The sequence below is a fragment of the Daphnia magna genome, linkage group LG4, assembly GCF_020631705.1.
Source record: "Daphnia magna isolate NIES linkage group LG4, ASM2063170v1.1, whole genome shotgun sequence".
Taxonomy (NCBI): domain Eukaryota; kingdom Metazoa; phylum Arthropoda; class Branchiopoda; order Diplostraca; family Daphniidae; genus Daphnia; species Daphnia magna.
In genome coordinates this window covers 3,506,521-3,529,096 of record NC_059185.1, presented here as the reverse complement: position 1 = coordinate 3,529,096, position 22,576 = coordinate 3,506,521, and the positions used below count along the sequence as shown (strand labels likewise).

The window sequence follows — 22,576 nt, the reverse complement described above, 5'->3', positions numbered from 1 at the left end:
ATGTATGGCGCCCCTAACGAGGCTCAATATAATTAGACGTTGTTTTATTATAAAGGTTTAGAATGACACTCTATAGGTGGCGCTGACTGAACTGCCAAAACGCAGTTAGCCTCATTTATCATTTTAGAAATTTTATAGAATATTTAAAAAGAAAAATTTATTGCAGTTAAGCAAGGTATAATCTGTAGATTCAAGGATTATTTAATATTTACTATTTTCTGAAACTGAAAATTAAAATATGTGGCTTAAATAATTTGCCGAGTGAGAATATTGACAACCTCTCTTATTTAGTATTTTGATGGAAAACGGGAGAGGGTAGAAAAAATGGTTATATCCTACCAGCTCACGGGTATTTCTTGAAGAGCACGTAAAAAGTTGCGAAACAGTGTTTCTGGCACTTCACCGTTTTCGGATTAAAGTTTGCTAACTAACCTCCCTAGATACACCGTCCATGTGTATAATTTTTATATTTATTAATGTGGACGTCAACTGCTGAACAAGTCGGCACTCTCCATCATGGGTTTTCAAACCCTGGAGATTCTCAGACAGGGAGTATGGGCATCAGTTACGGGAGGATTTTTCTACGACCCTCATCACGTAAGAAACACACGTGTTGAATAGTAGAAAAAAAAATCAGTTAATGTTTTCATTCATCTTCCAATCAGGACCTCTTCTGCAACACATTCCACTTTTACATGTGGATGTTTCTTGTCCTGTCACCTTTCTTGGTTCATTTGGTGAGAGATATTAAACTGTCTCTGTAATGTAAAAATAAATCTTTATTTATTTTATATTATTCACTGATGATTCAGTGGTCTAGTTGTACGTGGTACCCTTGGGTGGCTTATACTGGTTCTGTTTTGATTGCATTTGCTGCAATTAAAATAATCAATCTCAGATTGCATTTTATGTTTGATACCAGTGAATCTATTGAAGAGCAGCCACAAGACGTTCACAGACTGCATCATAAAGGCAACCAAGCCAATAGGTCTGTGTCTGTAAAATCATATGCTCAATGCAAGTTCTAGACTCAATTCTTAATTTAAATTCATTTTTTGCAGTGATTTTGAAGATATTGAGTTACAAGTACTGAGCACCAAAGAAACACGTTCTGACAGTGTCTCGCCAACAGTGCCTGATACGTTCTTTCATTCGGTATCGAACCGAAGTCAACAAGGGCGAACAATATCTTCAGTGAATGAAGCTGTGTGTGAACTTTCTGCTGCAGGTGTCACTGCTAGTAGTGATCAACATTGTGATGTTAAAGTTGACGTTCACCGTAAAAGCAGTTCAGCCAGCAGCGAACCCACCATTTTGGCACTCGATGCCCAACCAGAGAAAACAACGCGGCAGTCAATCACCAAGTCAAAGGTAGCGAGAACCTGAAGAATTCCTGTCTGTACCAAAAATATTTATTGACTTTATCAGGGTCACGCGTTGGTCGGTGGCGATGATTCTTTCACGCCTGAGGCCATGACGTCTCTCAAGTCGGTAGACACGGAGGAGGCAGAAAAGGCTGAACGGAGTTGTCTTCGACCATCTACTGGTGGTCGACGGTTTTCCAACGTCTCCAATTTAGCTTTCGAGATGAGTAGAACTACAATTTCGGCTCCGCGCCTTCAAGGCGGTGGATCTTTAGAATTGGGATTTGTCTTAGAAGATTCAGTTCAACTGACTAATAAAAACATTTCACGCCCTTCTGGTACTGGAGGTTTAGCATCTGTGCGACGAACCCTTAGCGCACTTGAAACCTCGTCTGGTTCAGCTGATCCGTCATCAACAGCTTCTGCCCCTCAGTAAGAATAGCCAGTCGATCGAAGGGTTGAGAACTGTTTTTATTTAATTTTCTTTATTTTCATTAATTTTTGTGGTTTTAATTAAGAAATGTGGGAGGAGCCCTGAGCTACGTGATATGTGATCCCATTACGGAGCACCAAAACGCCGAACAGTTCCATCAGCAAAGAGATGCCGAACGAAAAATTGATTTATCCACCTACGAAACTGGTGCGATGGTCGTAGTTGGAGCAACAACGCCTACAGAGCGCAGTCCTCTACTAGTCCCTAATGCTAAAGCGAATGATGAACTTCCTGACTGGGCTGCTTTCTTGACTAGCACGCCCATGCAAAAGCAGCTGTTACGACAACCTGCTAGCAGTAGCGCCAGCAGCAGCACCACAGCCAGTCAAGATGCTTTACATAGTCTAAATGTATCGCGGACCCGGCAACTCTTTGCGTTGTCTCCAATGCGAGCTCATCCCATCTCCTCCACAGAGATTTCCAATGGTATGCCATTTAAAAAGATTTTTTTTTAAACTTAATATTACTATTATTTATTTTTTAAAATACCATGTTAAAATATTATTCAGGTCGTCCTGGACAAGCTCCACTTCGTGACTTAGACACGCCAACATCTAATTCAAGTTCTAGTAGTACAGCAGATAGCACGGAAGGCGAAGCTATTCGACTTCTACCTCTCCCTCCGCGAACGTTGCCCTTGCCTTTACGTTCGCCTCCTACACTAACCACATCTATTAGCACCACCATTTCCAGTTCATCTCTACCTCTGCCTTCAGGTTGTTTTTATGAAACGTTTTTCGAATTTTGTCATATTGACCCGTCTTTCTCTTTAGCATCCGGCGACCAAGGAGTTATCCCCAAACGCCGTCAACATTCCGGAACGTGTCAAATTGGTAAAAGTTTCTTGTGTTTCCCGATCGATTATATATTATGTATTGATTTAACAAGTGTTTTTACAGAAGAAGAATCGGAAGAAGAAGAAAATGAAATTGCTGCTGATTCTACAAGATTGCAGGATGACGTGAGTCAATTCACACCACCGAAAAGACGGAAATTAGCAGCCAGACGAAGACGTCATCCAGTTGAATCGTCTGGCAATAGTATGGTAGCAATGTTAGAAGATGAGGCATATGGAAGTAGCACGGGTGCAATAGGTCACGCACGTAATCGGAAACCATGTACTAACAGACCACGGCGTAGACGACGGGCAAATGCTTTCTACACTGCCAGTGTTCCTCTTGAGAGGAAGGACCACGATCTGAAGCGGGCCGTAGAACCGATTTCTGTTCCGTCCACCTTCGTCTTACCCCCATCCACCTTCCCATGGTTTTCCGGAACTGGTACACAGACCTCCGATATCTCGGCCAATTCGGGAGCCAATATTTCAACGGCAACGCGCATCACCCACTTGTCAACTCCTGGAAATAGCGCTACGGCTGGTGAACATTTGAGCAGTTCATCCATTAGCTTGAGCTCAGCGTTAACAGTAGTCGTTCCAGATAGTCCAACTGTGTTGTTTCAACCTTGTCCAAAGGAAAGGCGACGAGAAACAGAGCGGCCTGATTGTTTGCGAAGCCGAAGTAGTCGGGATCGAGATCGACGGAGCCATGGAGCTGGATCGACGACCTCTAATCCAGCCGCAGTAGAAACAACCAATGTGGCCGAATATTTTGGATCCAACACGATGCAATACCTGTTATACAACCTACATACTGGTCGAAGTCCCTTACAGTTTATCAGTGCAACCAATCTTGGTCCGGGAAGTGGAGAACGCCATCATGGACACGGTGCTCGCCATCATCATCACCAAAATCCTTTTGGCTTGCCAAACATGGTGGATAGTGTGGCTGAAGTTTTGGGTCGTGTAAATAGTTTGCCCAATGCCAACAACAATCACAACGAAGCTGTTAGGCTGCGAAATAATGGATCGGAACCGGAAGAACTTCAGTCACCCCCAATTTTGCCTCTTGTTAAGAGCAGACGATACTACCGTTTCAAATTATGGCCAAAGTGCCCGTGGTCAAATTCTCCCACTTCAGGATCCATAAAAATCCGCTTTGATCGCTTAGCTCTACTGGCTTTGTTTGATCGCAACGTCTCCTCGTGGGATAGTGCGCTTTGCGTTCTTTTAGCCCTCACTGTAAGCATCTTGACGGCCCTAGTACTCCGCTCTGGACTTCTTCAAGACGCGTACGCCTTTTTATTTTGCCTGGTCTGTGCTGGATGCCAGTACTCGATGCTCAAAAGTGTTCAACCGGACGCAGCTTCACCCACTCACGGCTTTAATCGACTGGTGGCTTTCAGCCGCCCAGTCTACTTCATCGTTTTGGTCTCACTTCTCTTGCTGGCCGATTATTACGCCACCAATCGCATCGGCCGTTCTACTTATCTTTATGGTGTCGAATGGGGCAGTTCCGAACAATTGTTAATCATTAGAAATTTTTTGTTGATTCTAATCCTCGGTTTCCCGGCCATCTTCAGCCTGGGCCTTTTACCGCAGATTTCTACGTTTACCGTTCATGTTCTAGAACAAGTCGACATCCACGTCTTCGGAGGAACAGCCGTTACTGGCCTTAGTTCAGCTATTTTTGTCGTGTTGCGATCATGTTTTTTGGTAGCTCTTCTTTTGGGCCCGCTTTTGCTGGTTTAAAAGAGCAAGCAAATTCACAACACATCTTTTTTTCGGCCTATTGTGGTCTATTAGTCGCCTCATGTTATCATGTCAGTCGTTGCTCTTCGGATCCGTCAACCCTTTGGGGCTGGATAATCCAGTTGGCTACTCAAAAGGACATAATTGGAACAAAAGAAGAAAGCAAACCGGACACTAAGGTGCTGCCCAATGAGGAGGAAGAAGATTCGCTTCCTCGACAGATGCGTGAAACGATTGTGGCACGACTCCGTTCGGACGCCATTGTCTGCCCGCTAGTGGCCATTTTAGTATTTGGCGTTCATTGCAGCACCGTCTTCACCAGCCGACAGTTACAACCCATCTTAGGTGAAGTGTTGTGGATGACTCCATCCGCCCTGGGTTTCTTGCTTCATTATCTCATACCCCAGTTAAGGAAGCAACTACCTTGGCTCTGCTTCTCCAGACCGCTAATGCGTTCACATGAGCACAATCAATTTGAAGTTCACCAACCGGCTCGGCTCATGTGGTTTGAACGAGCTTATCTGTGGTTGACCATGCTGGAACGCCACGTACTTTTGCCCGTCCTCTTCCTGGACGTGATGACAAGAGATTCACCTGTATTGGTAACCAAATTCGGATTACCGGCTGGAACGATTTTGGCCGTTGTTTGCGGTACCAAAGCTGTTCGCTCCTGTCTGACAGATCCGTCTTCTCAGTATCTTATCATCACTTTTGCAAAACTTTTATTTGGCAAAGACTTGGCCAGTGCTGGTTATACGGAAACTTTCCTAGTTGACTACTTTGTTGTCAGTTTGTTAATAAGCAAAGTGGCGGAATTCCTTCTGAAAATTCAATTCATCATCACTTACATTGCCCCATGGCAGATCACCTGGGGTTCTGCTTTCCACGCGTTTGCGCAGCCATTCAGCGTGCCGCATTCTGCTATGCTCTTCGCCCAGGCTGCAGTTTCATCGCTCATTTCGGCTCCGTTAAGTCCGTTTCTTGGGAGTGCCATTTTCTTCACATCCTACATCCGACCTATCAAGTTCTGGGAACGGGATTATAAAACTCGTCGAGTGGATGCATCAAACACCCGGTTGGCCAGTCAGCTTGAACCGATGAGGAACCCCGGAGGAGACGACAACAACCTGAATTCCATCTTTTATGAGCATCTAACACGCTCGCTTCAGCAGTCGTTGGCCGGTGATCTCATGCTAGGCCGTTGGGGTGGTCCCATTAGTCAGGTATTAAAACCAAATCACGAGAAAAATGAACCCTTTAATTGACAATTTTAACTCCATAGGGTGACTGCTATGTGTTGGCATCTGAAAATCTTAATTGCCTCGTTCATTTAGTTGAGCTGGGCAATGGGATAGCGACATTTCAGGTGCGCGGACTGGAATTTCGAGGTACTTATTGTCAGCAGCGCGAAGTGGAGGCAATTTCAGAAGGTGTTGAAGAAGACGATACATGCTGTTGCTGTGAGCCCGGCCACCTACCTCACATGCTAGGTGGAAATGCTGCATTTAACCAGAGATGGCTGGCGTGGCAGGTATTTTTTATTTGTCAATTGCACTTTTATCTGATTTGTTTTTAAACCAGTTTACTTTTGGAACAGGTGATGGCTACGAAATATGTCCTAGAAGGTTACAGCATTTCAGATAACAATGCAGCCAGTATGTTACATGTATTTGATTTGCGCCGGATCCTGGTCACTTATTACGTCAAGAGCGTGATATACTACGTAACCAGGTCGCCCAGGCTAGAAGATTGGCTGACAAATCCGTCAATAGTTGAGGCACTCCAGTCAATGTCGTCGGATCGTTCATTTGCTGATCTGGACCCCGTCTTTAATATAAACATCGACGAAGACTATGACTATCACGTGCCTGGAATTACCCGCTTTAGTTTTTGTTCCGTCTACCTCAGTTGGATCAAGTACTGTGCTGGACGTCGCGAAAAATCCGTCGATAGCGGTCGCGACTCCCTACTGGTATCGCTTTGCCTAGGACTTAGTCTACTTGGGCCGCCGAGCACTTGGCTCAGCGGCTCATTCGGCCTTATCCAGTGTCGAATTCTTCTTGTACGGACTTCATGCACTCTTTAAGGGTGATTTTCGTATTACCTCTTTCCGTGATGAATGGGTATTTAATGACATGGAACTTCTACGTCGGGTCGTCGCGCCGGGTGTTCGAATGTCGCTCAAGTTGCATCAAGATCACTTCACATGTCCGGATGAGTACGACGATCCCAGCGTTCTCTACGAAGCCATAAGCGGCCATGAAGAGAAGTTAGTGATTTCTCACGAAGGCGATCCCGCTTGGAGAAGAGCCGTCTTGTCAGGTGTTCCTTCGCTGCTTGCCTTGCGCCACGTCGTCGATGACAACTCAGACGAATACAAAATTATCATGCTAAATAAGCGATTTCTCAGCTTCCGCGTTATCAAGTTAAATCGCGAATGCGTCCGAGGCCTTTGGGCCGGACAACAACAAGAGCTTGTCTACTTAAGAAATCGCAATCAAGAAAGAGGTGAGAACAAATTTTTGTTTTGTTTTGTTTTGTTTGTTGAGTTTTATCTATTTTTGCATTCATAGGGAGTATACAAAACGCTAAACAGGTGCTACGGAATATCATCAACTCTTCTTGTGATCAGCCCATTGGTTATCCAATCTATGTTTCGCCGCTAATGACTTCATTCGCTGAAACTCATCCGCAAATCCGGAGCACCCTAGGTGGACCGTTAAGCATACAGGCCATTCGGAAGGCCGCTCTAGTCTTTTTCCGAAGATTGAGAACGCGTTGTGGAGAAGGCTGTTCTAGCGGTGGATCTGGAGTAGGAGGACCTGGCGGAGTGCAATGTGGTGATGTGGAAATCAGTTTGGAAAATCTTCGTTCAAATTTAATGTCAACGGCAACAACTACGGGTAGCTTGAATGCTACCACGACAACGACTTCTGTTGGGAGAGGGTATCCCGCCTTCACATGTAGTTTTACAGGATCAACTAGCAGTGCGCTCGGTCCAATGGGTCTTGGAACCTACGCCGCGCTTAACGCTTCTAGCGCTGGAATGACTTCCTTTGCATTCAATCCGGCACGAGGATCGAGCCCACGCAGTTCTCTCGGCACCCAGAGAGGTAGCATTGCTTCCACTATGAGTGGAACGTTGAGGAAACCATCCGGCTCTACTCTTATTAGCCTAGCAGGTATGCTAGCTGAAAGAGATTCCGTAGCAGCTGCGACAGCCGCCGCCGTCACGACGGCCACGTCAACACCCATGGGGAGTGGAACACTTAATGGGAGTGCTCCGTCCGTACGTGAAAGACGTTCTAGTCGGGGTTCAGAGTCTCAAGAGCGTGATGTTCGCTTACGGCGTCAAGCAGCAGAATCAGGAGCTGGTGCTGCAACTCGGCAGAGAAATTCTTCTGGGCGAACTGGTGAAGAAGAAAGACGTGGCGCAAGAGAACGGAGTCGCCGACGAGATCGCTCCAGACGTGATCGTTTTGATCGGCTTGAAACTGCGGACACTGACCGACCTCTGTACGAAACAGAGGCATTTATGGACAGTCGGATCTCTGTTGATCAACTTGTTAAGGTAGAATAAGTTTTTTTTTTTTTAGATAATGTCATAACTGAATTTAAATTGTTCGTTGTTCAAAGATTGTCGATCCCAATCAAGTTTACGATACAATCAATCTTGGTCGACGCATTGACGTCCTTTGGCCGAGCCAGACAATTCGCAATCAAGGTGGCAAATCTTACTGGAAATCTTGGCTTCCCGAAGAGGGCATGGAAGGAGTGGTAACAGAAAAAAGTCTCAGTCTTTACGTAAAAAACTAGCTTTATTCTTGTCTAAATTAACTCTAGGTTGTACATCGCTGGGTGCCTAATCATCCAGATTCACGACAAAGATCGCATGTGGATCGCGTTATTCTTCTTTTGCAAATAGAAGATAAATACGTCCCGATTGCCGAATCGGCGGTCGAACCAGTATTATTTGCCAGCACTAGCATTGGGGAATCAAGCGTCCTGAGTGAAATTAAGGTTAAAGCCAAGGAACTCGCCGATTAGATTTCCAAAAATTGAAATTTTTCAATTAGTTTTCTTTCTTTTTTCTTTTCTTTTTGAGTCGAGTAGGCTCAAAACAGGTGATTAGATTTGAATTGTCAACTCCGAATTGGTTTTGATGAAATTTGTTTGTAAATAGTTTTGTGTTACCGGAAATGTGTATTGTTTGACATTGATTATGGAAGGACCACTGTGATTTACAAACATTGTCAATAGTATATGAATGCGTGGAATATAATTTGAACTGATATTGCCACCCATGAATGCCAATCCGCTATAGACGTTCCTGAATGATGTAAACTGTGTTTGGTGTTGCCGTGATCATAATTTCCCAATTTTCCGATAGAGATTCTATCAAAACTGGATTCTTTCAAAACTCTATTCCCTTGTGCCCATCCCAAAACGGTTTTCGAACAACTTTTTCCGATAATTTCCTCCAGAGATGGCGCTACTCGCGGGGATATCGGTACTTATCTCTTATAGGTTTTTTTTTACCACCGATGCTGTGACGCGGAAATTGGTATCTTCGTGTAGAGAAGATAATTGTGCTTGCAACGTCGAGGTCCCGTGATTAACGGCTGAACGATGAAGGAGTGGGGAGCAATCTAACCGGCCGACTCAAGTTTCGGTAGTTTTTTTTTTTTTCGCGATAGATGGGGATTCAGGGAAAACTATAAATAAAAGGCCGCGATCTTAGTTTGGAAGGCGTGGCTTGGAGAGACTACTCTTATTCTAAAAGCCGTGGAATTTCTCATCTCTTATTATAAAATTGTACAGTACGTTGTTTGATTGTTTCTAATTGGGGATGTCAAAGTATTTATTTTCTCTAAATAAAATATAGATTGTTTCTAGTTTTTAAAAATGGTTAAGGTTTGTGTTACTCTTTGGGATGTCAAAGTCTTTATTTTCCCTTACTGTTTCACAGGAATCCCAGTACTCAGAAAATCACCAGGATGTACAATTGTACATCCATCCTAGAAATGTGCAATCGAATGCTGTTTTCCAGTAAGAAATAGAGTGGCATTAGTCGTTAAATCTAATTTAATAGAAGTTGACTTGATTTCAGGGGAACAGGCAGTGACCTTCTGTTAAAGATGCATTTCAAGAACTCCCGTAAAGGGGTAATCACTAGGTGCCCTCACTCCGTTCGGGAAGTTCCCGAAAGGGTTGGGCTGTAGTTGCTCTTGAATCGCGGATCCGTATATGCTCTGATCACACTCAACGGCTCCGCCTGTTCGCGAAGTTTTCCATAGTGTTTTTGTTACCCTATTACAGATAGTATGTTAGATCAGTCGGTTAGAGCGTAGTTCTTGTGACGCGGAGGTCAGGAGTTCGATGCTCTTAAACTATATTATTTTCATAAATTTGGAAATAAAATCCATAGAATAGAACAACTTCGTCTGCTATGCCTGCAATGGCGGACTTAACGTTACAACAGCCTTTGCTTTGTTAATTTTGTGCATTTTATCGTTGTTTTTGTGAATTCCAGCCTCAAGTAAGTTGAAAATGACTATAACTATAAGGCTGGCATTAGTTTTTAGCTTAATAGTTAGAAAAAGTTAGATGGCAGCTTGTTAACAAGGCATAGTAAAGTTGGGCTTAGATGGAAACCAAGAAAAAGTACTCGTGCTCTTGTGAAATTTAATCTTTAGTTTCAGTTTTACTTTAAACATCTCTTTATTCCTCTACAGAGTATGGAAGACAAGTATGATTGATTGGCAATTTTACCATGGGAGCATTGCTTTCAAATTAGTCCCTCACAACAGATTGTCAATTGACTTGAAAGGGTTTAGTGGCCTTTTTAAAAACCCAAGCTCACTGGGTGTTCTCTAATTATTTAAGACATCTGATAGTTGCACGTTGGAGAAGGACTCATGGAATTAGCAATATTTTTCACCTTTTAATTCCCCATATGACTAATCTGTAGTAGACTTTCCCTCTAGACTTTCCGAATCTTTATTCAGTTAAAATAGCTCAATAACACGATCGTTCGTTAAATGTTAGTGTTGCAAGTAGATTGCCAATGGGAAAATAACCGATTACCATGTGTGAATTTTTTTTTTTTTTTTTCCTTCAGCTAATTTTATTTCTTTTCTTTTTTTGTAAGAGTTTATCAGTGACGGTGACCATGATATTGGTCAGCTATTGTTCTTTCGTCTGATTTCTTTCCTTTTTTTCTTATACAGATTGAAAATGACAAAGAAATGAGTTCTGTTCTTCGCCTCATTTTCGCCTCATTGTCATCAAACTGATCGTCCTCGCCTCGCCGTCTTCGCCTCGCCTCGCCGTCTTCGCCTCGCCTCGCCGTCTTCGCCTCGCCTCGCCGTCTTCGCCTCGCCTCGCCGTCTTCGCCTCGCCGTCTTCGCCTCGCCTCGCCTCGCCTCGCCGTCTTCGCCCCGCCGTCCTCGCCTCGCCGTCTTCGAGTTGATCGTCTTTACCTCGCCGTCTTCGACTCATGGTCTTCAAGCTCATGGTCTTTGCCTCACTGTCATCGAGCTCATCGTCTTTGCTCGCGCTCGTCTTTTCCTCATCACCGTCATCGTGGAAACTCGCGTTTTTGGTAGTTTGTTTTGTTTTGTTTTGTATTGTTGTATAGTGTATGTTTAAAGTTAACCCGTTGGCTGCCACCCATTTTGCTCCCCTTTTTTTTTTAGTTGTAGGGACCGGCGGCGCTGTTCTGCCTCGTGGTTGATCACCCATGAGGTGGGGCAGTCGCCTTGCGCCTTAGGGCGCCGTAGGCAATGCACCAGTAGGGACTTCCCCTTTTCGATGCGATGGTGGAGTACCTGGGGTGTGCATTCCCGTAAAGGTCTCCATCGTCAAGTCAGCCCGGACTTGTCTTCGGACAAGTCCCCCTTTCATCGGATCCCTCTGAAACGATGCGTAGTGACTGTAGGAGAACAACCTACGGGTTGTAATGGCTTGGCAGCCAACGGGTTAACTTAAGTGTTTGTATATGTATGCATGTATGTATTGTATTTATTGTATAATGTTTGTTGTATGTATTGAATAACATGTCATGTAAAATAGTGGTGGAATTGTGGGTGGAGGTGGGAAAATACAAATCCAATTTCATTTATATCTGTGTATTTAATTTTTGTATCTAAAAGAAACCAATTTCAAGATATACCAAAACTTGGATCATGATTTAGTTTTCTATAGGCAACAAGTACTTAATGCAGAATAAAAATTTTCAATTCAAATTCTCAAAATCGATAGCCATTATCCTGCCACTGCAAACTCAAATGTTCTAAATATAAATTCAAAGTAGTTTTGTCAAATTCAATCAAAGTTTTGCATATTGCTCATTTCACACATTTCAGCAACTCTTAACATATGCTTTCTCACTAGTAAGCAAAAATAGCTTCAAAAACTTTTAAGTTCCAATATAATTCAATTTCACCATCAAGGCAGGAAAACAAAATTAAACATTCTAGATTATGTTAATAGCCTGTAAATTAGATTCTTGTTCTTGGAATGCTGCTTTCTGGAACCTCACTAACGAACCAAGGAGAGTGTCCTGCAACAGCTACCATGCCAGAATTCCAATGATAAGTGTGGGAATAAAATGGTTCGTCCTGGCAAATAGACAAAATAACAAAAAGTTGAGGTGTTAATGATGCTTTCTTTCCATTCTTACCAATCCCTGTTTTTTCAAATCAACAAATGGTGAAAAATCAAGTCCCAAACAAGGAGTGTCCTAAAACAACAGCTACCATCCAAGAATTCCAAAGGTGAGTGTGGGAATAAAATTGTTGATCCTGACAAATAGATAAAATAACAAGAATTGAGGTGTTAATGATGCTTTCTTCCCATACTTACCAATCCCTGTTTTTCCACCTCGAACAACAGATGACAAATCAAGTCCCAAATTGACACTCTACCTCCATGTAATTACTTGTACCAATACCTAAGCAATAACAAAAAACAAGGACAAATAGATGAACAAAATCCTTCATAATACCAAAGTTATAACATTGACAAACAGTTTCAGTTACAGAGGGTGTAGGCCAGGCTTCACACCTAAAGGGAGACCATGCGATTCCTGTACCATATTGCCTGACACATGCCAGAATGCTTGTATGAGATATCTTTAATGGAAGAATGCAAAATTTGAAAAAAAGGCTTCGGCCAGTGGCAAGATCGGATTAGCATGTTGACACGATCAGATCAGACAAAGGAATTCGTGTTAATGGCAAGATGCTTTCTATAATCAACTAATGTACGAGTATGTAGAAATTGGTAAGAGTAACGTGAAAAAGGCAGTTTCTTTGTTGGTTAGAGGGTGTCAAGGGCCAAGGAATAACAAAAATACATTAAAGTAATAAAAGATTTTTTTTAACCGGACAAAGTATCAGAAGATGATTCGTGGTGACAATGCCGGTGGCGCACTTCAGACGCATGGTTATTTCAGTGACGTCATAGCCTACTACAACAACAATCAATACAAACAATCGTGTGTTGTGGGAAAGAATTGTCCCTCAGGTTGGTAGGAAAAAATCGCAAATTTTAGTCTATTAACCAGTAGCCAAAAGAATGTTTAAAACGGAACGCACTGAACATTATCCCCTCGCTGAACACGTCTCGAATCCCTAACAACTAGACCACATCTGATGAACCATGAATTTCTACTGCAGTCTGCAGACGACCCACTAAACACTAAACAGTGTAGCCATCTATTGATAAGATATTTAGTTTTACTTGATTAATTAAGCTCGACATTTTAAGCCGGACTTTTTGTTCAAAAAATCGGCTTAGAATTTTGACTTATAATTCAATAAAACTTAACCTACTTTGTTTTTTGTTTTTTTTAACAGGTGGTTTAACGAGAAAACCAACAACTTAATCGAAATCAACGTTCAATTTGGGTTATGCCCTATGCTTTTTGTTGAATTTCATGAGATGTCGTTTTTCGCAGATTTTGACAAAAGTGGGAAGGCCTTCCCACATTTCCATTTTTGGCCAAATTTCAACTTTCGCTTAAAATACATGATTTCAATTCAGAATTGAATGCTAATCACGGAAATCAAGTTTATTTTTCAATGGCCCTATACTTTTTTTAAAACTTAACGTAAACAACAAAATATAAAGTTGAGGTGGTAACAATACTTTATTTTCGTTTATTTTAAAATCGAATAATTTAACAAGGAAATCATTTACTTATCGAAATTAGCAGTCAGTTTTTATTATACTATGTGATTCTTTTTTCTCCAACGCTATCGAAAACTTCGCGAACAGCGGGGGCCGTTGAGTGTAATCAGAGCATATACGGTTGCCGTCAGGAGCAACAACAGCGCAACCCTATAGGCCACTTCTCGAACGGAGTCTCTGATACATAACTCGTGGTTTAATAATAGAGTATCGGCATTGTAAGTCGAAAGCATAGGGATCTACCCCCAAAATATTTAATTATTTGTGATATTGAACTGGATATACTAATGAACAGTAAAATCTAAATGAATTTTGAAATTCAAACTTCGATTGCTTTGGATCTAGTTCATTAAAAATTTGTTAAATATTTGATATTTTGAGGTAGTAATAACTGTACAGCCAACAATTTATTGTTTTATATTATATTGATTGTTCTCAGAGATTAGATTTCTAAAGTGTAGATTACTTAACAGATTTATGTTCCTGTTGCAGGATTATAGAAGTGAAAAAATGTCTAGTTGTTCCTACTGCAACAGTATCAGTGGTGTAATAAAATGTCGACACGTTCATTTTACCAGAATTAGATGGGATAAGAAAAAACAATATCGGCTTAGATAAAAAAATAGTGGCTGTTAAAAAATTATACACATTTCTAGGGCTGACTATAAAAAAAAAGTAATTATCATGTTTCTAAATCAAGTGCATGATATTTTACAACTTGTTTAAGTTTTTTCAAAGTTTTTAAACTTACATATTGCATATTTCGCAACATTATTCATCTTCCCATCCATTTCAACGACAAACGAACGAATGTTCCGATGATTAGTTTGAATATGAGAAGGATGTAAATGAACCATTAATTTTTGAGTACTTCAGCAAAATTAGTACACGATTTATAAGTAAATAAAAACTTCACATATATGCCTTATTAAAAATTCCTGCCGAATAACAGCCACACACAGAATAAGAAAAGTTAGATTAGCATAAAAATTCAAATTTCTCAACTTGCATGATGTCCCCCATTATATCACTCTATACGCTCTTTTCTTAAGTACACCGGTACAATTCATTCGCGACATATCACTGATAAATAATCCTGCGCTAAAACTCAGAAATAATATATTTTTGAATAAAACTCCTAAATTTCTTTTTTAAATATTCGTACCTTTGTGGCTATTCAAGTTACCTACCAGCTAAAGTGCAGTTGTACAGAACTCTCGTTTAAAATCCACCAATAGTAAAAAACCTGCTGACTAAAATTAAGACAATTAGAATTACTGTGCAGAATTCTATTAATCCTAATGAATTTTATTTCAATCATAGAATAAATTTTATTAATTTCTAGCTAGAACTAAGATTCATTCCCATCAGTTTCCACATCTAACACCCCCCAATTCTTGACATAACCATCAGATGAAAACTGTAAATGCATAATAGTAGGCATGTGCAACGCCACCAACACGTTAAATATGGATTGCTGGAAAATTTCTTGGCGAACATCGTCATATTGGAAATGACTACCAACCAGCTGCTGTTGTTTCTGTGAGCAGACTGCTGAAATCACGGGAAAACCATCTCACCAAAACTCTAACAAACCCCTAACCACTTACCCCGGGCACTGGTACTATTTCATCTTCGAATCCACCGTTCCAACCCTGGATATGGTATGGAACAGCAACACAGCAACCACCAACAACACAACGGGAATAGGAAACTACCCACTCCGATAAACTCTGGAAGACAGTTTAACCAAAAGCAAAAGTAACATCACTAAATTACTATGATCCAATGAAGTCAACAATCCAATTGGTCCCAGATACCAACAGTGGCTTACAGAGGTGCAGCATACCCGAATGAAGAAAGTATAAGCGTTTGAAAAAACAGCCATTATCTCCAGCCTACCTAAAAACAACGGTGAAGACGGTTTAGTTGACATAAAACAACCACAAATAAAACATCACAAGTAAATAGTAGAAAACACCTGACTGAACTTATCCCATACGCAAATAATATGAAGAATGAAACGCATGCATCGTGTAAAAAACCAAATTAAAGTCCTTAAAAAAATTGTAGAAACGTATAAACAAAGTACTGGCAACATACCTCTGTGAAGAAAATTCCCTAAACCTTAACGTCCCGAACACAGCTTGGATACAACACGAAATTTTAACTTGAGATCCAATTGACACCCTTACCGAGCAATGCGAAGTCATCTCACACAACAAACCCCACAAACGGAAAACTGTTAGTGACATCCAAATACGTGCAGGTCGCACAAAAAACAAATCCAACAAAAACACAAGAATCGCAATCAAAAACCGCCCAGAAAATAGTTAGAACGTGGCAAAAAACATTTCAACCAGATCATAACAGATCCACCGAATTGATGCACAAATACCGATCGGGTTTAAGCAACAACCGAAAAACCCAGAACACCAAATCTACAACCATAAAAACAACCAACGTAGTAAACTACCCTGCAATGGCGACATCGAGGGTACGACCGAGCAGCACGGATAGCGGAATCACGAGAAGAGCCAAGCACCAACGCCAATACCGAGAAAAGTATTAGTCAAAAATAGAAGTTAATAGACCACACAAAACAAACCCACGCTTGCATGTAAATATCGAAAGATGTAAGCTAACTCACCCACTTAAGAAGACACCTCTAAAAAGAGAAGCGCTAACTCACCCACTTAAGAAGACACCTCTAAAAAGAGAAGCTATCTTGCATTTCCATGACCTCCATGTGGGAACAGACACCACCACCAGGACATCTTGACTGAGAAACAGAAAACCTGAACAGAACAAACTGCTTACCAAAGCCCAAAACAGAACGCACTTTCAAACAATTCTTTTTTCAGTTAGAACTAATACACAAACCCTCCATGAATTGTCAGCAAATAATTTTAATCATAAGAATCATTTTTTCAGAAAAATAAATAATCCTCACCATCCATTTCCAAATCACACAATAAAAGCTGCTGAACTAAGCTGCCTGCACCCACCACTGCCAGCATATGTATGTAGCCAACCACCACAGACAACAAACCTGAAAAGCACCAAAGATTAATAAACAGTTATTTACCACTAATTATAAAAGTACCTCACCAACAAATCAAAACTCCTTAAGCCAAAAATTCACAGCAACCTCCACCAGACACCAAGAGAATACAAACCCAACAAGTCTGAGGGAGTCAACAAGACCAATTGAACAAGCAGAACACAACTGTAACAATCCAAAATAAGGAGCTATAGCAATTAGTTGTAGAAAATGTATAATAAGATGCTATGAGACCATCAGATAGGAGCGAAAGACTAATGCTTCATGTCCAGCACAGTCATTAGGATATAAATTATCATCATTGATATAGAAAAACTGCAACAGGAAAATTTCGTCTACCTCTGCAACATAATCTTGCATATTTCTTGGATACCTCAGTTAATGAGGAACCAATTGGCCATATAATCGGTAGAATCTCGACAGACACTTGGTCTTCGCAACCCATGCTTGTGTATTACACGTGATCCTCACTGAAATTTAAAAATGAAAAACAATGTATGCTTTACGACCATATAACACGAACACATGACATTTTGACATCAAAGACAAAACTATGAAACTTAAATAAATTTCCAATAAAACTCACCAACTTTGCAAGTACTATCCCTTTCTCAGCAGCAGAGACGATAAAGCGAATGGATTTCTACGTTCATTTTCGAGCCTTATATACCAGGTCCAACATGGTCGCGCACGTCTGGACGAAGCCTATGGCAAAGCTGCGCCGTCACTTTTGGCCAATAGGGAGAGACACTTATCGTCCAGACGACGCCTATCGTCTCTAGATGACACTTATCGTCCGGACGACACTTATTATTATTAGATGTGGCCTCAGCTGACAGAATGGACGCTTACAGCTGTCAAAAATTTATGTTTATTGTTTTTGTTTTTTTTTTATTTGGTTTTAAAGTTAGTTGTATTTGTGTTTGTATTTTTAAAATCTATATATATGTTTAAAAAGAATAAACTTTTTAGTGAAAAAAAAATTTGCTGTATTTTATTTCTTTTAGACCTACGAAACAAATTTGACATTAGAACAGAAGTAAGAATATATTATTATTTGATAGGTAATATTAATGAATTTTTTCCCAATTAACGAATTTTATTTAGGATTAGTGAAATGTATAAAATTTTTACAGTGTTACTCAGCCAAAGCTTTAAATTTGCATTCAGTGTGTTGGCTGCGTTTTCCATCCACGTTGGGAAGTACACTTTTTGATTAAGAAGGTAATCTATTGTGGCATTGTAAAAAAATTAACACACTTATCAAACAGGTAACTTATTTCACAAAATTTTAATGTTATAGCCCTGACATCACTCTTTTATTTTCCCTTTTCCAGGTATCGGAATCCCACTAGGTTGACCAGGGCAACAACCAACAATTGAATAGTCAATTAGAAAGCAACCTTCTTAGCCTACCATCAATAACTAAGACCATACCATTAAAGCTAATTATGTATTTTTCAATTTACAAATGTAATTAAATAATGAAACAATCAAAACAATTTGTTCATGTCACTCTTCACTCATTGTATTTGCTTTATGTTGTTTATGAATAAAACACTTACTGCTTACTCTTTAAAATACATTGAGTTTTTTTATGTTCTACATACATTCTTGGTAATTTAAAACGTTGGAATAATAATAAGTAAAAGTTAGAATTCAAATTTGAATTACGCGCGTTATCAAAATGGCCGCCGCAATGGATGCCGGGAAGGGGCTATTGTAATTTGCGGTTCTTAAACTATAAAAATCGAAGTAAAATATCATATTAAAACGTGCTAGAGATAATAAGGAATATCAAAAATAAGTTTTATGTTTATTTTGGTATATATTAGTAACCAAACAACGTACCCAAAAAATTCTGTTTTTGGTCCTCCCCCCTTTAAAATGTCATAAAATAAAATAATTAATTACGTTCTAAGTTTTCAGCGGATTTACATAAGTTTTACGTCAATCGTGGTATAGGTTAAAAGGGCTGTCTATTTGGCGAATTTCATGAAAAAATATTGAAATGGAAAAAAATTCCATTTGAATGAAATTTTTTGCGTTTTGTCGCTTAGGTCCAATATTGCGCTTGATCGATTAAACGCAAAAAATTTGTTTCATTTGGAATTTTCTTCCATTTCAATATTTTTTCATGAAATTCGCCAAATAGATAGCCCTTTTAAATACCTATCGATTGACGTAAAATTTATGTAAATCCGCTGAAAACTTAGAACGTAATTAATTATTTTATTTTATGACATTTTAGCGGGGGGGGGGGGGAGGAGGCAAAACAGAATTTTTGGGTACGTTGTTTGGTTACTAATATATACCAAAATAAACATAAAACTTATTTTTGATATTCCTTATTATCTCTAGCACGTTTTAATATGATATTTTACTTCGATTTTTATAGTTTAAGAACCGCAAATTACAATAAAATGTACCCCTTTGGCCCCTTCCCGGCATCCATTGCGGCGGCCATTTTGATAACGCGCGTAATTCAAATTTGAATTCTAACTTTTACTTATTATTATTCCAACGTTTTAAATTACCAAGAATGTATGTGAACCCAAGTACATAAAAAAACTCAATGTATTTTAAAGAGTAAGCAGTAAGTGTTTTATTCATAAACAACATAAAGCAAATACAATGAGTGAAGAGTGACATGAACAAATTGTTTTGATTGTTTCATTATTTAATTACATTTGTAAATTGAAAAATACATAATTAGCTTTAATGGTATAGTCTTAGTTATTGATGGTAGGCTAAGAAGGTTGCTTTCTAATTGACTATTCAATTGTTGGTTGTTGCCCCGGTCAACCTAGTGGGATTCCGATACCTGGAAAAGGGAAAATAAAAGAGTGATGTCAGGGCTATAACATTAAAATTTTGTGAAATAAGTTACCTGTTTGATAAGTGTGTTAATTTTTTTACAATGCCACAATAGATTACCTTCTTAATCAAAAAGTGTACTTCCCAACGTGGATGGAAAACGCAGCCAACACACTGAATGCAAATTTAAAGCTTTGGCTGAGTAACACTGTAAAAATTTTATACATTTCACTAATCCTAAATAAAATTCGTTAATTGGGAAAAAATTCATTAATATTACCTATCAAATAATAATATATTCTTACTTCTGTTCTAATGTCAAATTTGTTTCGTAGGTCTAAAAGAAATAAAATACAGCAAATTTTTTTTTCACTAAAAAGTTTATTCTTTTTAAACATATATATAGATTTTAAAAATACAATCACAAATACAACTCACTTTAAAACCAAATAAAAAAAAAACAAAAACAATAAACATAAATTTTTGACAGCTGTAAGCGTCCATTCTGTCAGCTGACGATAGGCGTCGTCTGGACGATAAGTGTCTCTCCCTATTGCCCAAAAGTGACGGCGCAGCTTTGCCATAGGCTTCGTCTCAGCGTGCGCGACCAACCTGACCAGGTCCATAACCCTCTCGTCCCTGTCTCCTCTCTTTCCCTTTCCCCTTCAATTTAGTCCTAGCGGTGGCGTCTCGACTTACTTTATAAATAGTTAATGGGGGTAAAACGTATTTTTTTCATCCGTTATTTAATTTCTGATTAGAAGTTTGCTTTAAATTGCATTTCTTTTTGTTCATTTTATACGTATACAAGTTAGGACTTACGTCATGGTATGCTTACGTATACAAGAACCTTTCTTTATCGTTTGTGGCATCGTGGGAAACTGTATTGGCCGAGGGCCTAACACACGATGATGCATTGTATGGCCTGGCTGTACAATAGGTCAATAGCTAAAACGATTAAAACAAATTCACCGCCATATTGAATTGATACTGTTTGGTAATACGCTGTTTAATCTAAAATTCACGATATAATTCTAAACATTGAACCTAAATTCATAATATGATTCTTAACAGTTTCTACAATATCCAGTTCAAGCCATCTGTTGAGACCCTTCATTCCTCAAATCCCGGGAGTTGTTGAAGTGAAAATGAATAATCCAGGCCAAAATGTCTGACGGCCAGAGGTTCATCGCTAGTTATGGGCAGAGCAGCTACTTTTTCTACATAGGGTATAAAACACAAAGGAAAGGATGTACTTTATTACTAGAAAACCAGAAAATGTCCATAGTACCTGGTCCTGGGCAGCACATTTGTAAAGGGCGTTCACCTTAAATAAATCAGTCTGTGGCGTTTGCAAGTAAAGGTTTGCCATGAAATACTAATATTCTATATAAAAATGTTTCAGGGCTTAATTACCTCGCTAAAACCTTTTCTCTGTCCAATTTTGACATTTTGAGGTACAATAATAGTTGGCTGCTTCTTATCAACAGCAAATTTGTGCGCGCCATAGTGCATGACCGATCCTTAAAGAGTCATATAGAATGTTTTAGATAATGGAACTATTTTTCGCCATTTGTCACCTTAAAAACTATATGTGTATGTATATATGGTGAAGAAAACGAGGATATCTACCGTAATCATACGGAGCTCCTAAATCTTGAAACTCCAGATCACTGTAGGGATCAAAGTTACTAGCCTCTCCTACATGAATAACGAGCGGTGAGAATAAGCACAACGATACAGAAAATTGAATTGTCACTCCTTTCTAACCGGGCTTAATGTTATCATAGTTTATGGTGACGTAATCATCTCGATCTATGCGACTGTGTTCGTGCTCGAATCCAAGAGCGTGTAAAAATTCATGAATTGGAATTCCAAGCTGGCGTAGGCCACGTGCACTAAGTGCGAGGTGCTGAAGTCCTCCGACCCTACCAACAGAGCTGTAACACCTATTGACATGCGTCATAAGGTAGATTAATTACTTCAATTATGGCAAAAAACGTGTAATATTTCAACTAACCCGCTCTCTGTCTTATCTATAGAGACATAGTCTAATTGGTTTGTTCGTTCTACAAACGTGATGCATGTGAGGCTTTCAAACAAGGCGAACACTTCCGCAAGAGATATGTTTTCTTGAGCACCTACGTTCGTTTAATAAAGAGAAATTTGGAAAAATGTAAAAGTAAGCACGGGGTTTATGTCAGTTGGCCTTACTAAATTTCGAGTCGATGGTATAGTAAACGACACCGTTAGGCCAAAGCAGATCAGGATTACGAACGGCATTTTTTGGCTGTTAATTTCGGTAATCAAAACGATAAGTGGACAACAATAGAAACTCATTAGTTTACAGATGACCTACTTTATCTCCTGGGTTAATACCCATAATATCTCCCTCGAACAAGTCAGGGGTATATTCTGGATTTATTTCCTTCAGCAGTTCTGGATCTATTTCCTCCATGGCGTTGCCTTTGATTTTAAGGTTATAGAAACATTAAGTTTTAGTTTATTATTGAATGGGATTACAGATAAAAATCAGAAGTAAATAATGCATGATATCTACCTATAGGGCTGGCCCATCCCAATGTAAGTGCCAGCAGGCAGATAACAACAAATGTTGCTAGGCGCATCATTGTGGTTTGACTAATTCCCTGTGCTCAACTGAGATCGCAATTTATATCACATCTGCTCGTGACTCTGAAAGATTATTAATTTTAACACTTTACCATTTGGTACTTCGACTTTCGATTTGTTCGAGTTATTAACGAGCAGTTAGTGCCGTACGCAGAGTACACATTGATAGGCATTTATATCCATGTCACTTTTTTTTTCTTTTACTTAATATTTGTTTGAGAGTGGCTCTTGTTTGTCAAACTGTGAAATGAAGATAGCATTTTTTCCTGTTGATTAGTAAAACCGATCACCAATATTTACTGTTATAGGTACGTTGAACCGGAGCACTTCGTTTGAAAACAAGTATCAGATAATGAAATCGAAAAAGTGTGTCAACAGTACAGCTGCCAAGATGACGACTGTCTAACAACACGTGAATGAAG

General features: G+C 39.7%; 3 protein-coding genes and 2 long non-coding RNA genes across 32 annotated transcripts; 2 read left to right on the top strand and 3 right to left on the bottom strand.

The window, feature by feature from the left end:
* Window positions 1-142: 142 nt before the first annotated feature.
* On the top strand, window positions 143-8,741 carry LOC116920864 (pecanex-like protein 1). Its single transcript, XM_032927022.2, is given in 16 exon segments — window positions 143-597; window positions 666-737; window positions 813-988; window positions 1,062-1,371; window positions 1,429-1,796; window positions 1,883-2,283; window positions 2,367-2,573; window positions 2,631-2,690; window positions 2,757-4,421; window positions 4,424-5,670; window positions 5,730-5,978; window positions 6,045-6,446; window positions 6,448-6,955; window positions 7,021-8,018; window positions 8,084-8,224; window positions 8,291-8,741. Coding segments are annotated over 16 exon segments (7,089 nt in total). The 5' UTR covers window positions 143-516; the 3' UTR covers window positions 8,495-8,741.
* A 3,121-nt stretch (window positions 8,742-11,862) lies between these two features.
* Window positions 11,863-13,137, bottom strand: LOC116920868. The gene is made up of 4 exons (XR_004392900.2): window positions 12,835-13,137; window positions 12,314-12,401; window positions 12,132-12,252; window positions 11,863-12,069 (listed from the first exon to the last, which is right to left on the bottom strand). It is a non-coding gene; the product is annotated as an uncharacterized LOC116920868 (long non-coding RNA).
* A 1,020-nt stretch (window positions 13,138-14,157) lies between these two features.
* LOC123471247 lies at window positions 14,158-17,603 on the bottom strand. 27 transcript variants are annotated; one of them, XR_006645515.1, is made up of 7 exons: window positions 17,293-17,596; window positions 17,046-17,176; window positions 16,754-16,871; window positions 16,596-16,694; window positions 16,119-16,440; window positions 15,477-15,544; window positions 14,158-15,375 (listed from the first exon to the last, which is right to left on the bottom strand). XR_006645515.1 is itself a non-coding variant. In XM_045172335.1 (6 exons), exons 2-6 carry the CDS (start codon window positions 17,149-17,151, stop codon window positions 15,241-15,243), a joined length of 510 nt encoding a protein of 169 aa, XP_045028270.1. In that variant the 5' UTR covers window positions 17,152-17,176; window positions 17,293-17,599; the 3' UTR covers window positions 14,158-15,240. The 27 variants fall into 27 exon arrangements, 3 of the variants coding, with proteins under 3 accessions (XP_045028270.1, XP_045028271.1, XP_045028272.1); XR_006645516.1 differs by having other exon boundaries at window positions 15,477-15,540; XR_006645518.1 differs by having other exon boundaries at window positions 16,293-16,440; window positions 17,293-17,593.
* Window positions 17,604-19,962: 2,359 nt separating this feature from the next.
* LOC116920863 lies at window positions 19,963-20,885 on the top strand. Its single transcript, XR_004392899.2, has 2 exons — window positions 19,963-20,520; window positions 20,598-20,885. It is a non-coding gene; the product is annotated as an uncharacterized LOC116920863 (long non-coding RNA).
* LOC116920860 (zinc metalloproteinase nas-13) lies at window positions 20,512-22,444 on the bottom strand. 2 transcript variants are annotated; one of them, XM_032927004.2, is made up of 10 exons: window positions 22,247-22,444; window positions 22,084-22,181; window positions 21,883-21,989; window positions 21,738-21,813; window positions 21,544-21,664; window positions 21,294-21,472; window positions 21,156-21,224; window positions 20,940-21,046; window positions 20,815-20,865; window positions 20,512-20,743 (listed from the first exon to the last, which is right to left on the bottom strand). In XM_032927004.2, the coding sequence occupies exons 2-10, from the start codon at window positions 22,151-22,153 to the stop codon at window positions 20,735-20,737; spliced, it is 789 nt and encodes a 262-aa protein (XP_032782895.2). In that variant the 5' UTR covers window positions 22,154-22,181; window positions 22,247-22,444; the 3' UTR covers window positions 20,512-20,734. The 2 variants fall into 2 exon arrangements, with proteins under 2 accessions (XP_032782895.2, XP_032782910.2); XM_032927019.2 differs by having other exon boundaries at window positions 22,084-22,297.
* Window positions 22,445-22,576: the final 132 nt, after the last annotated feature.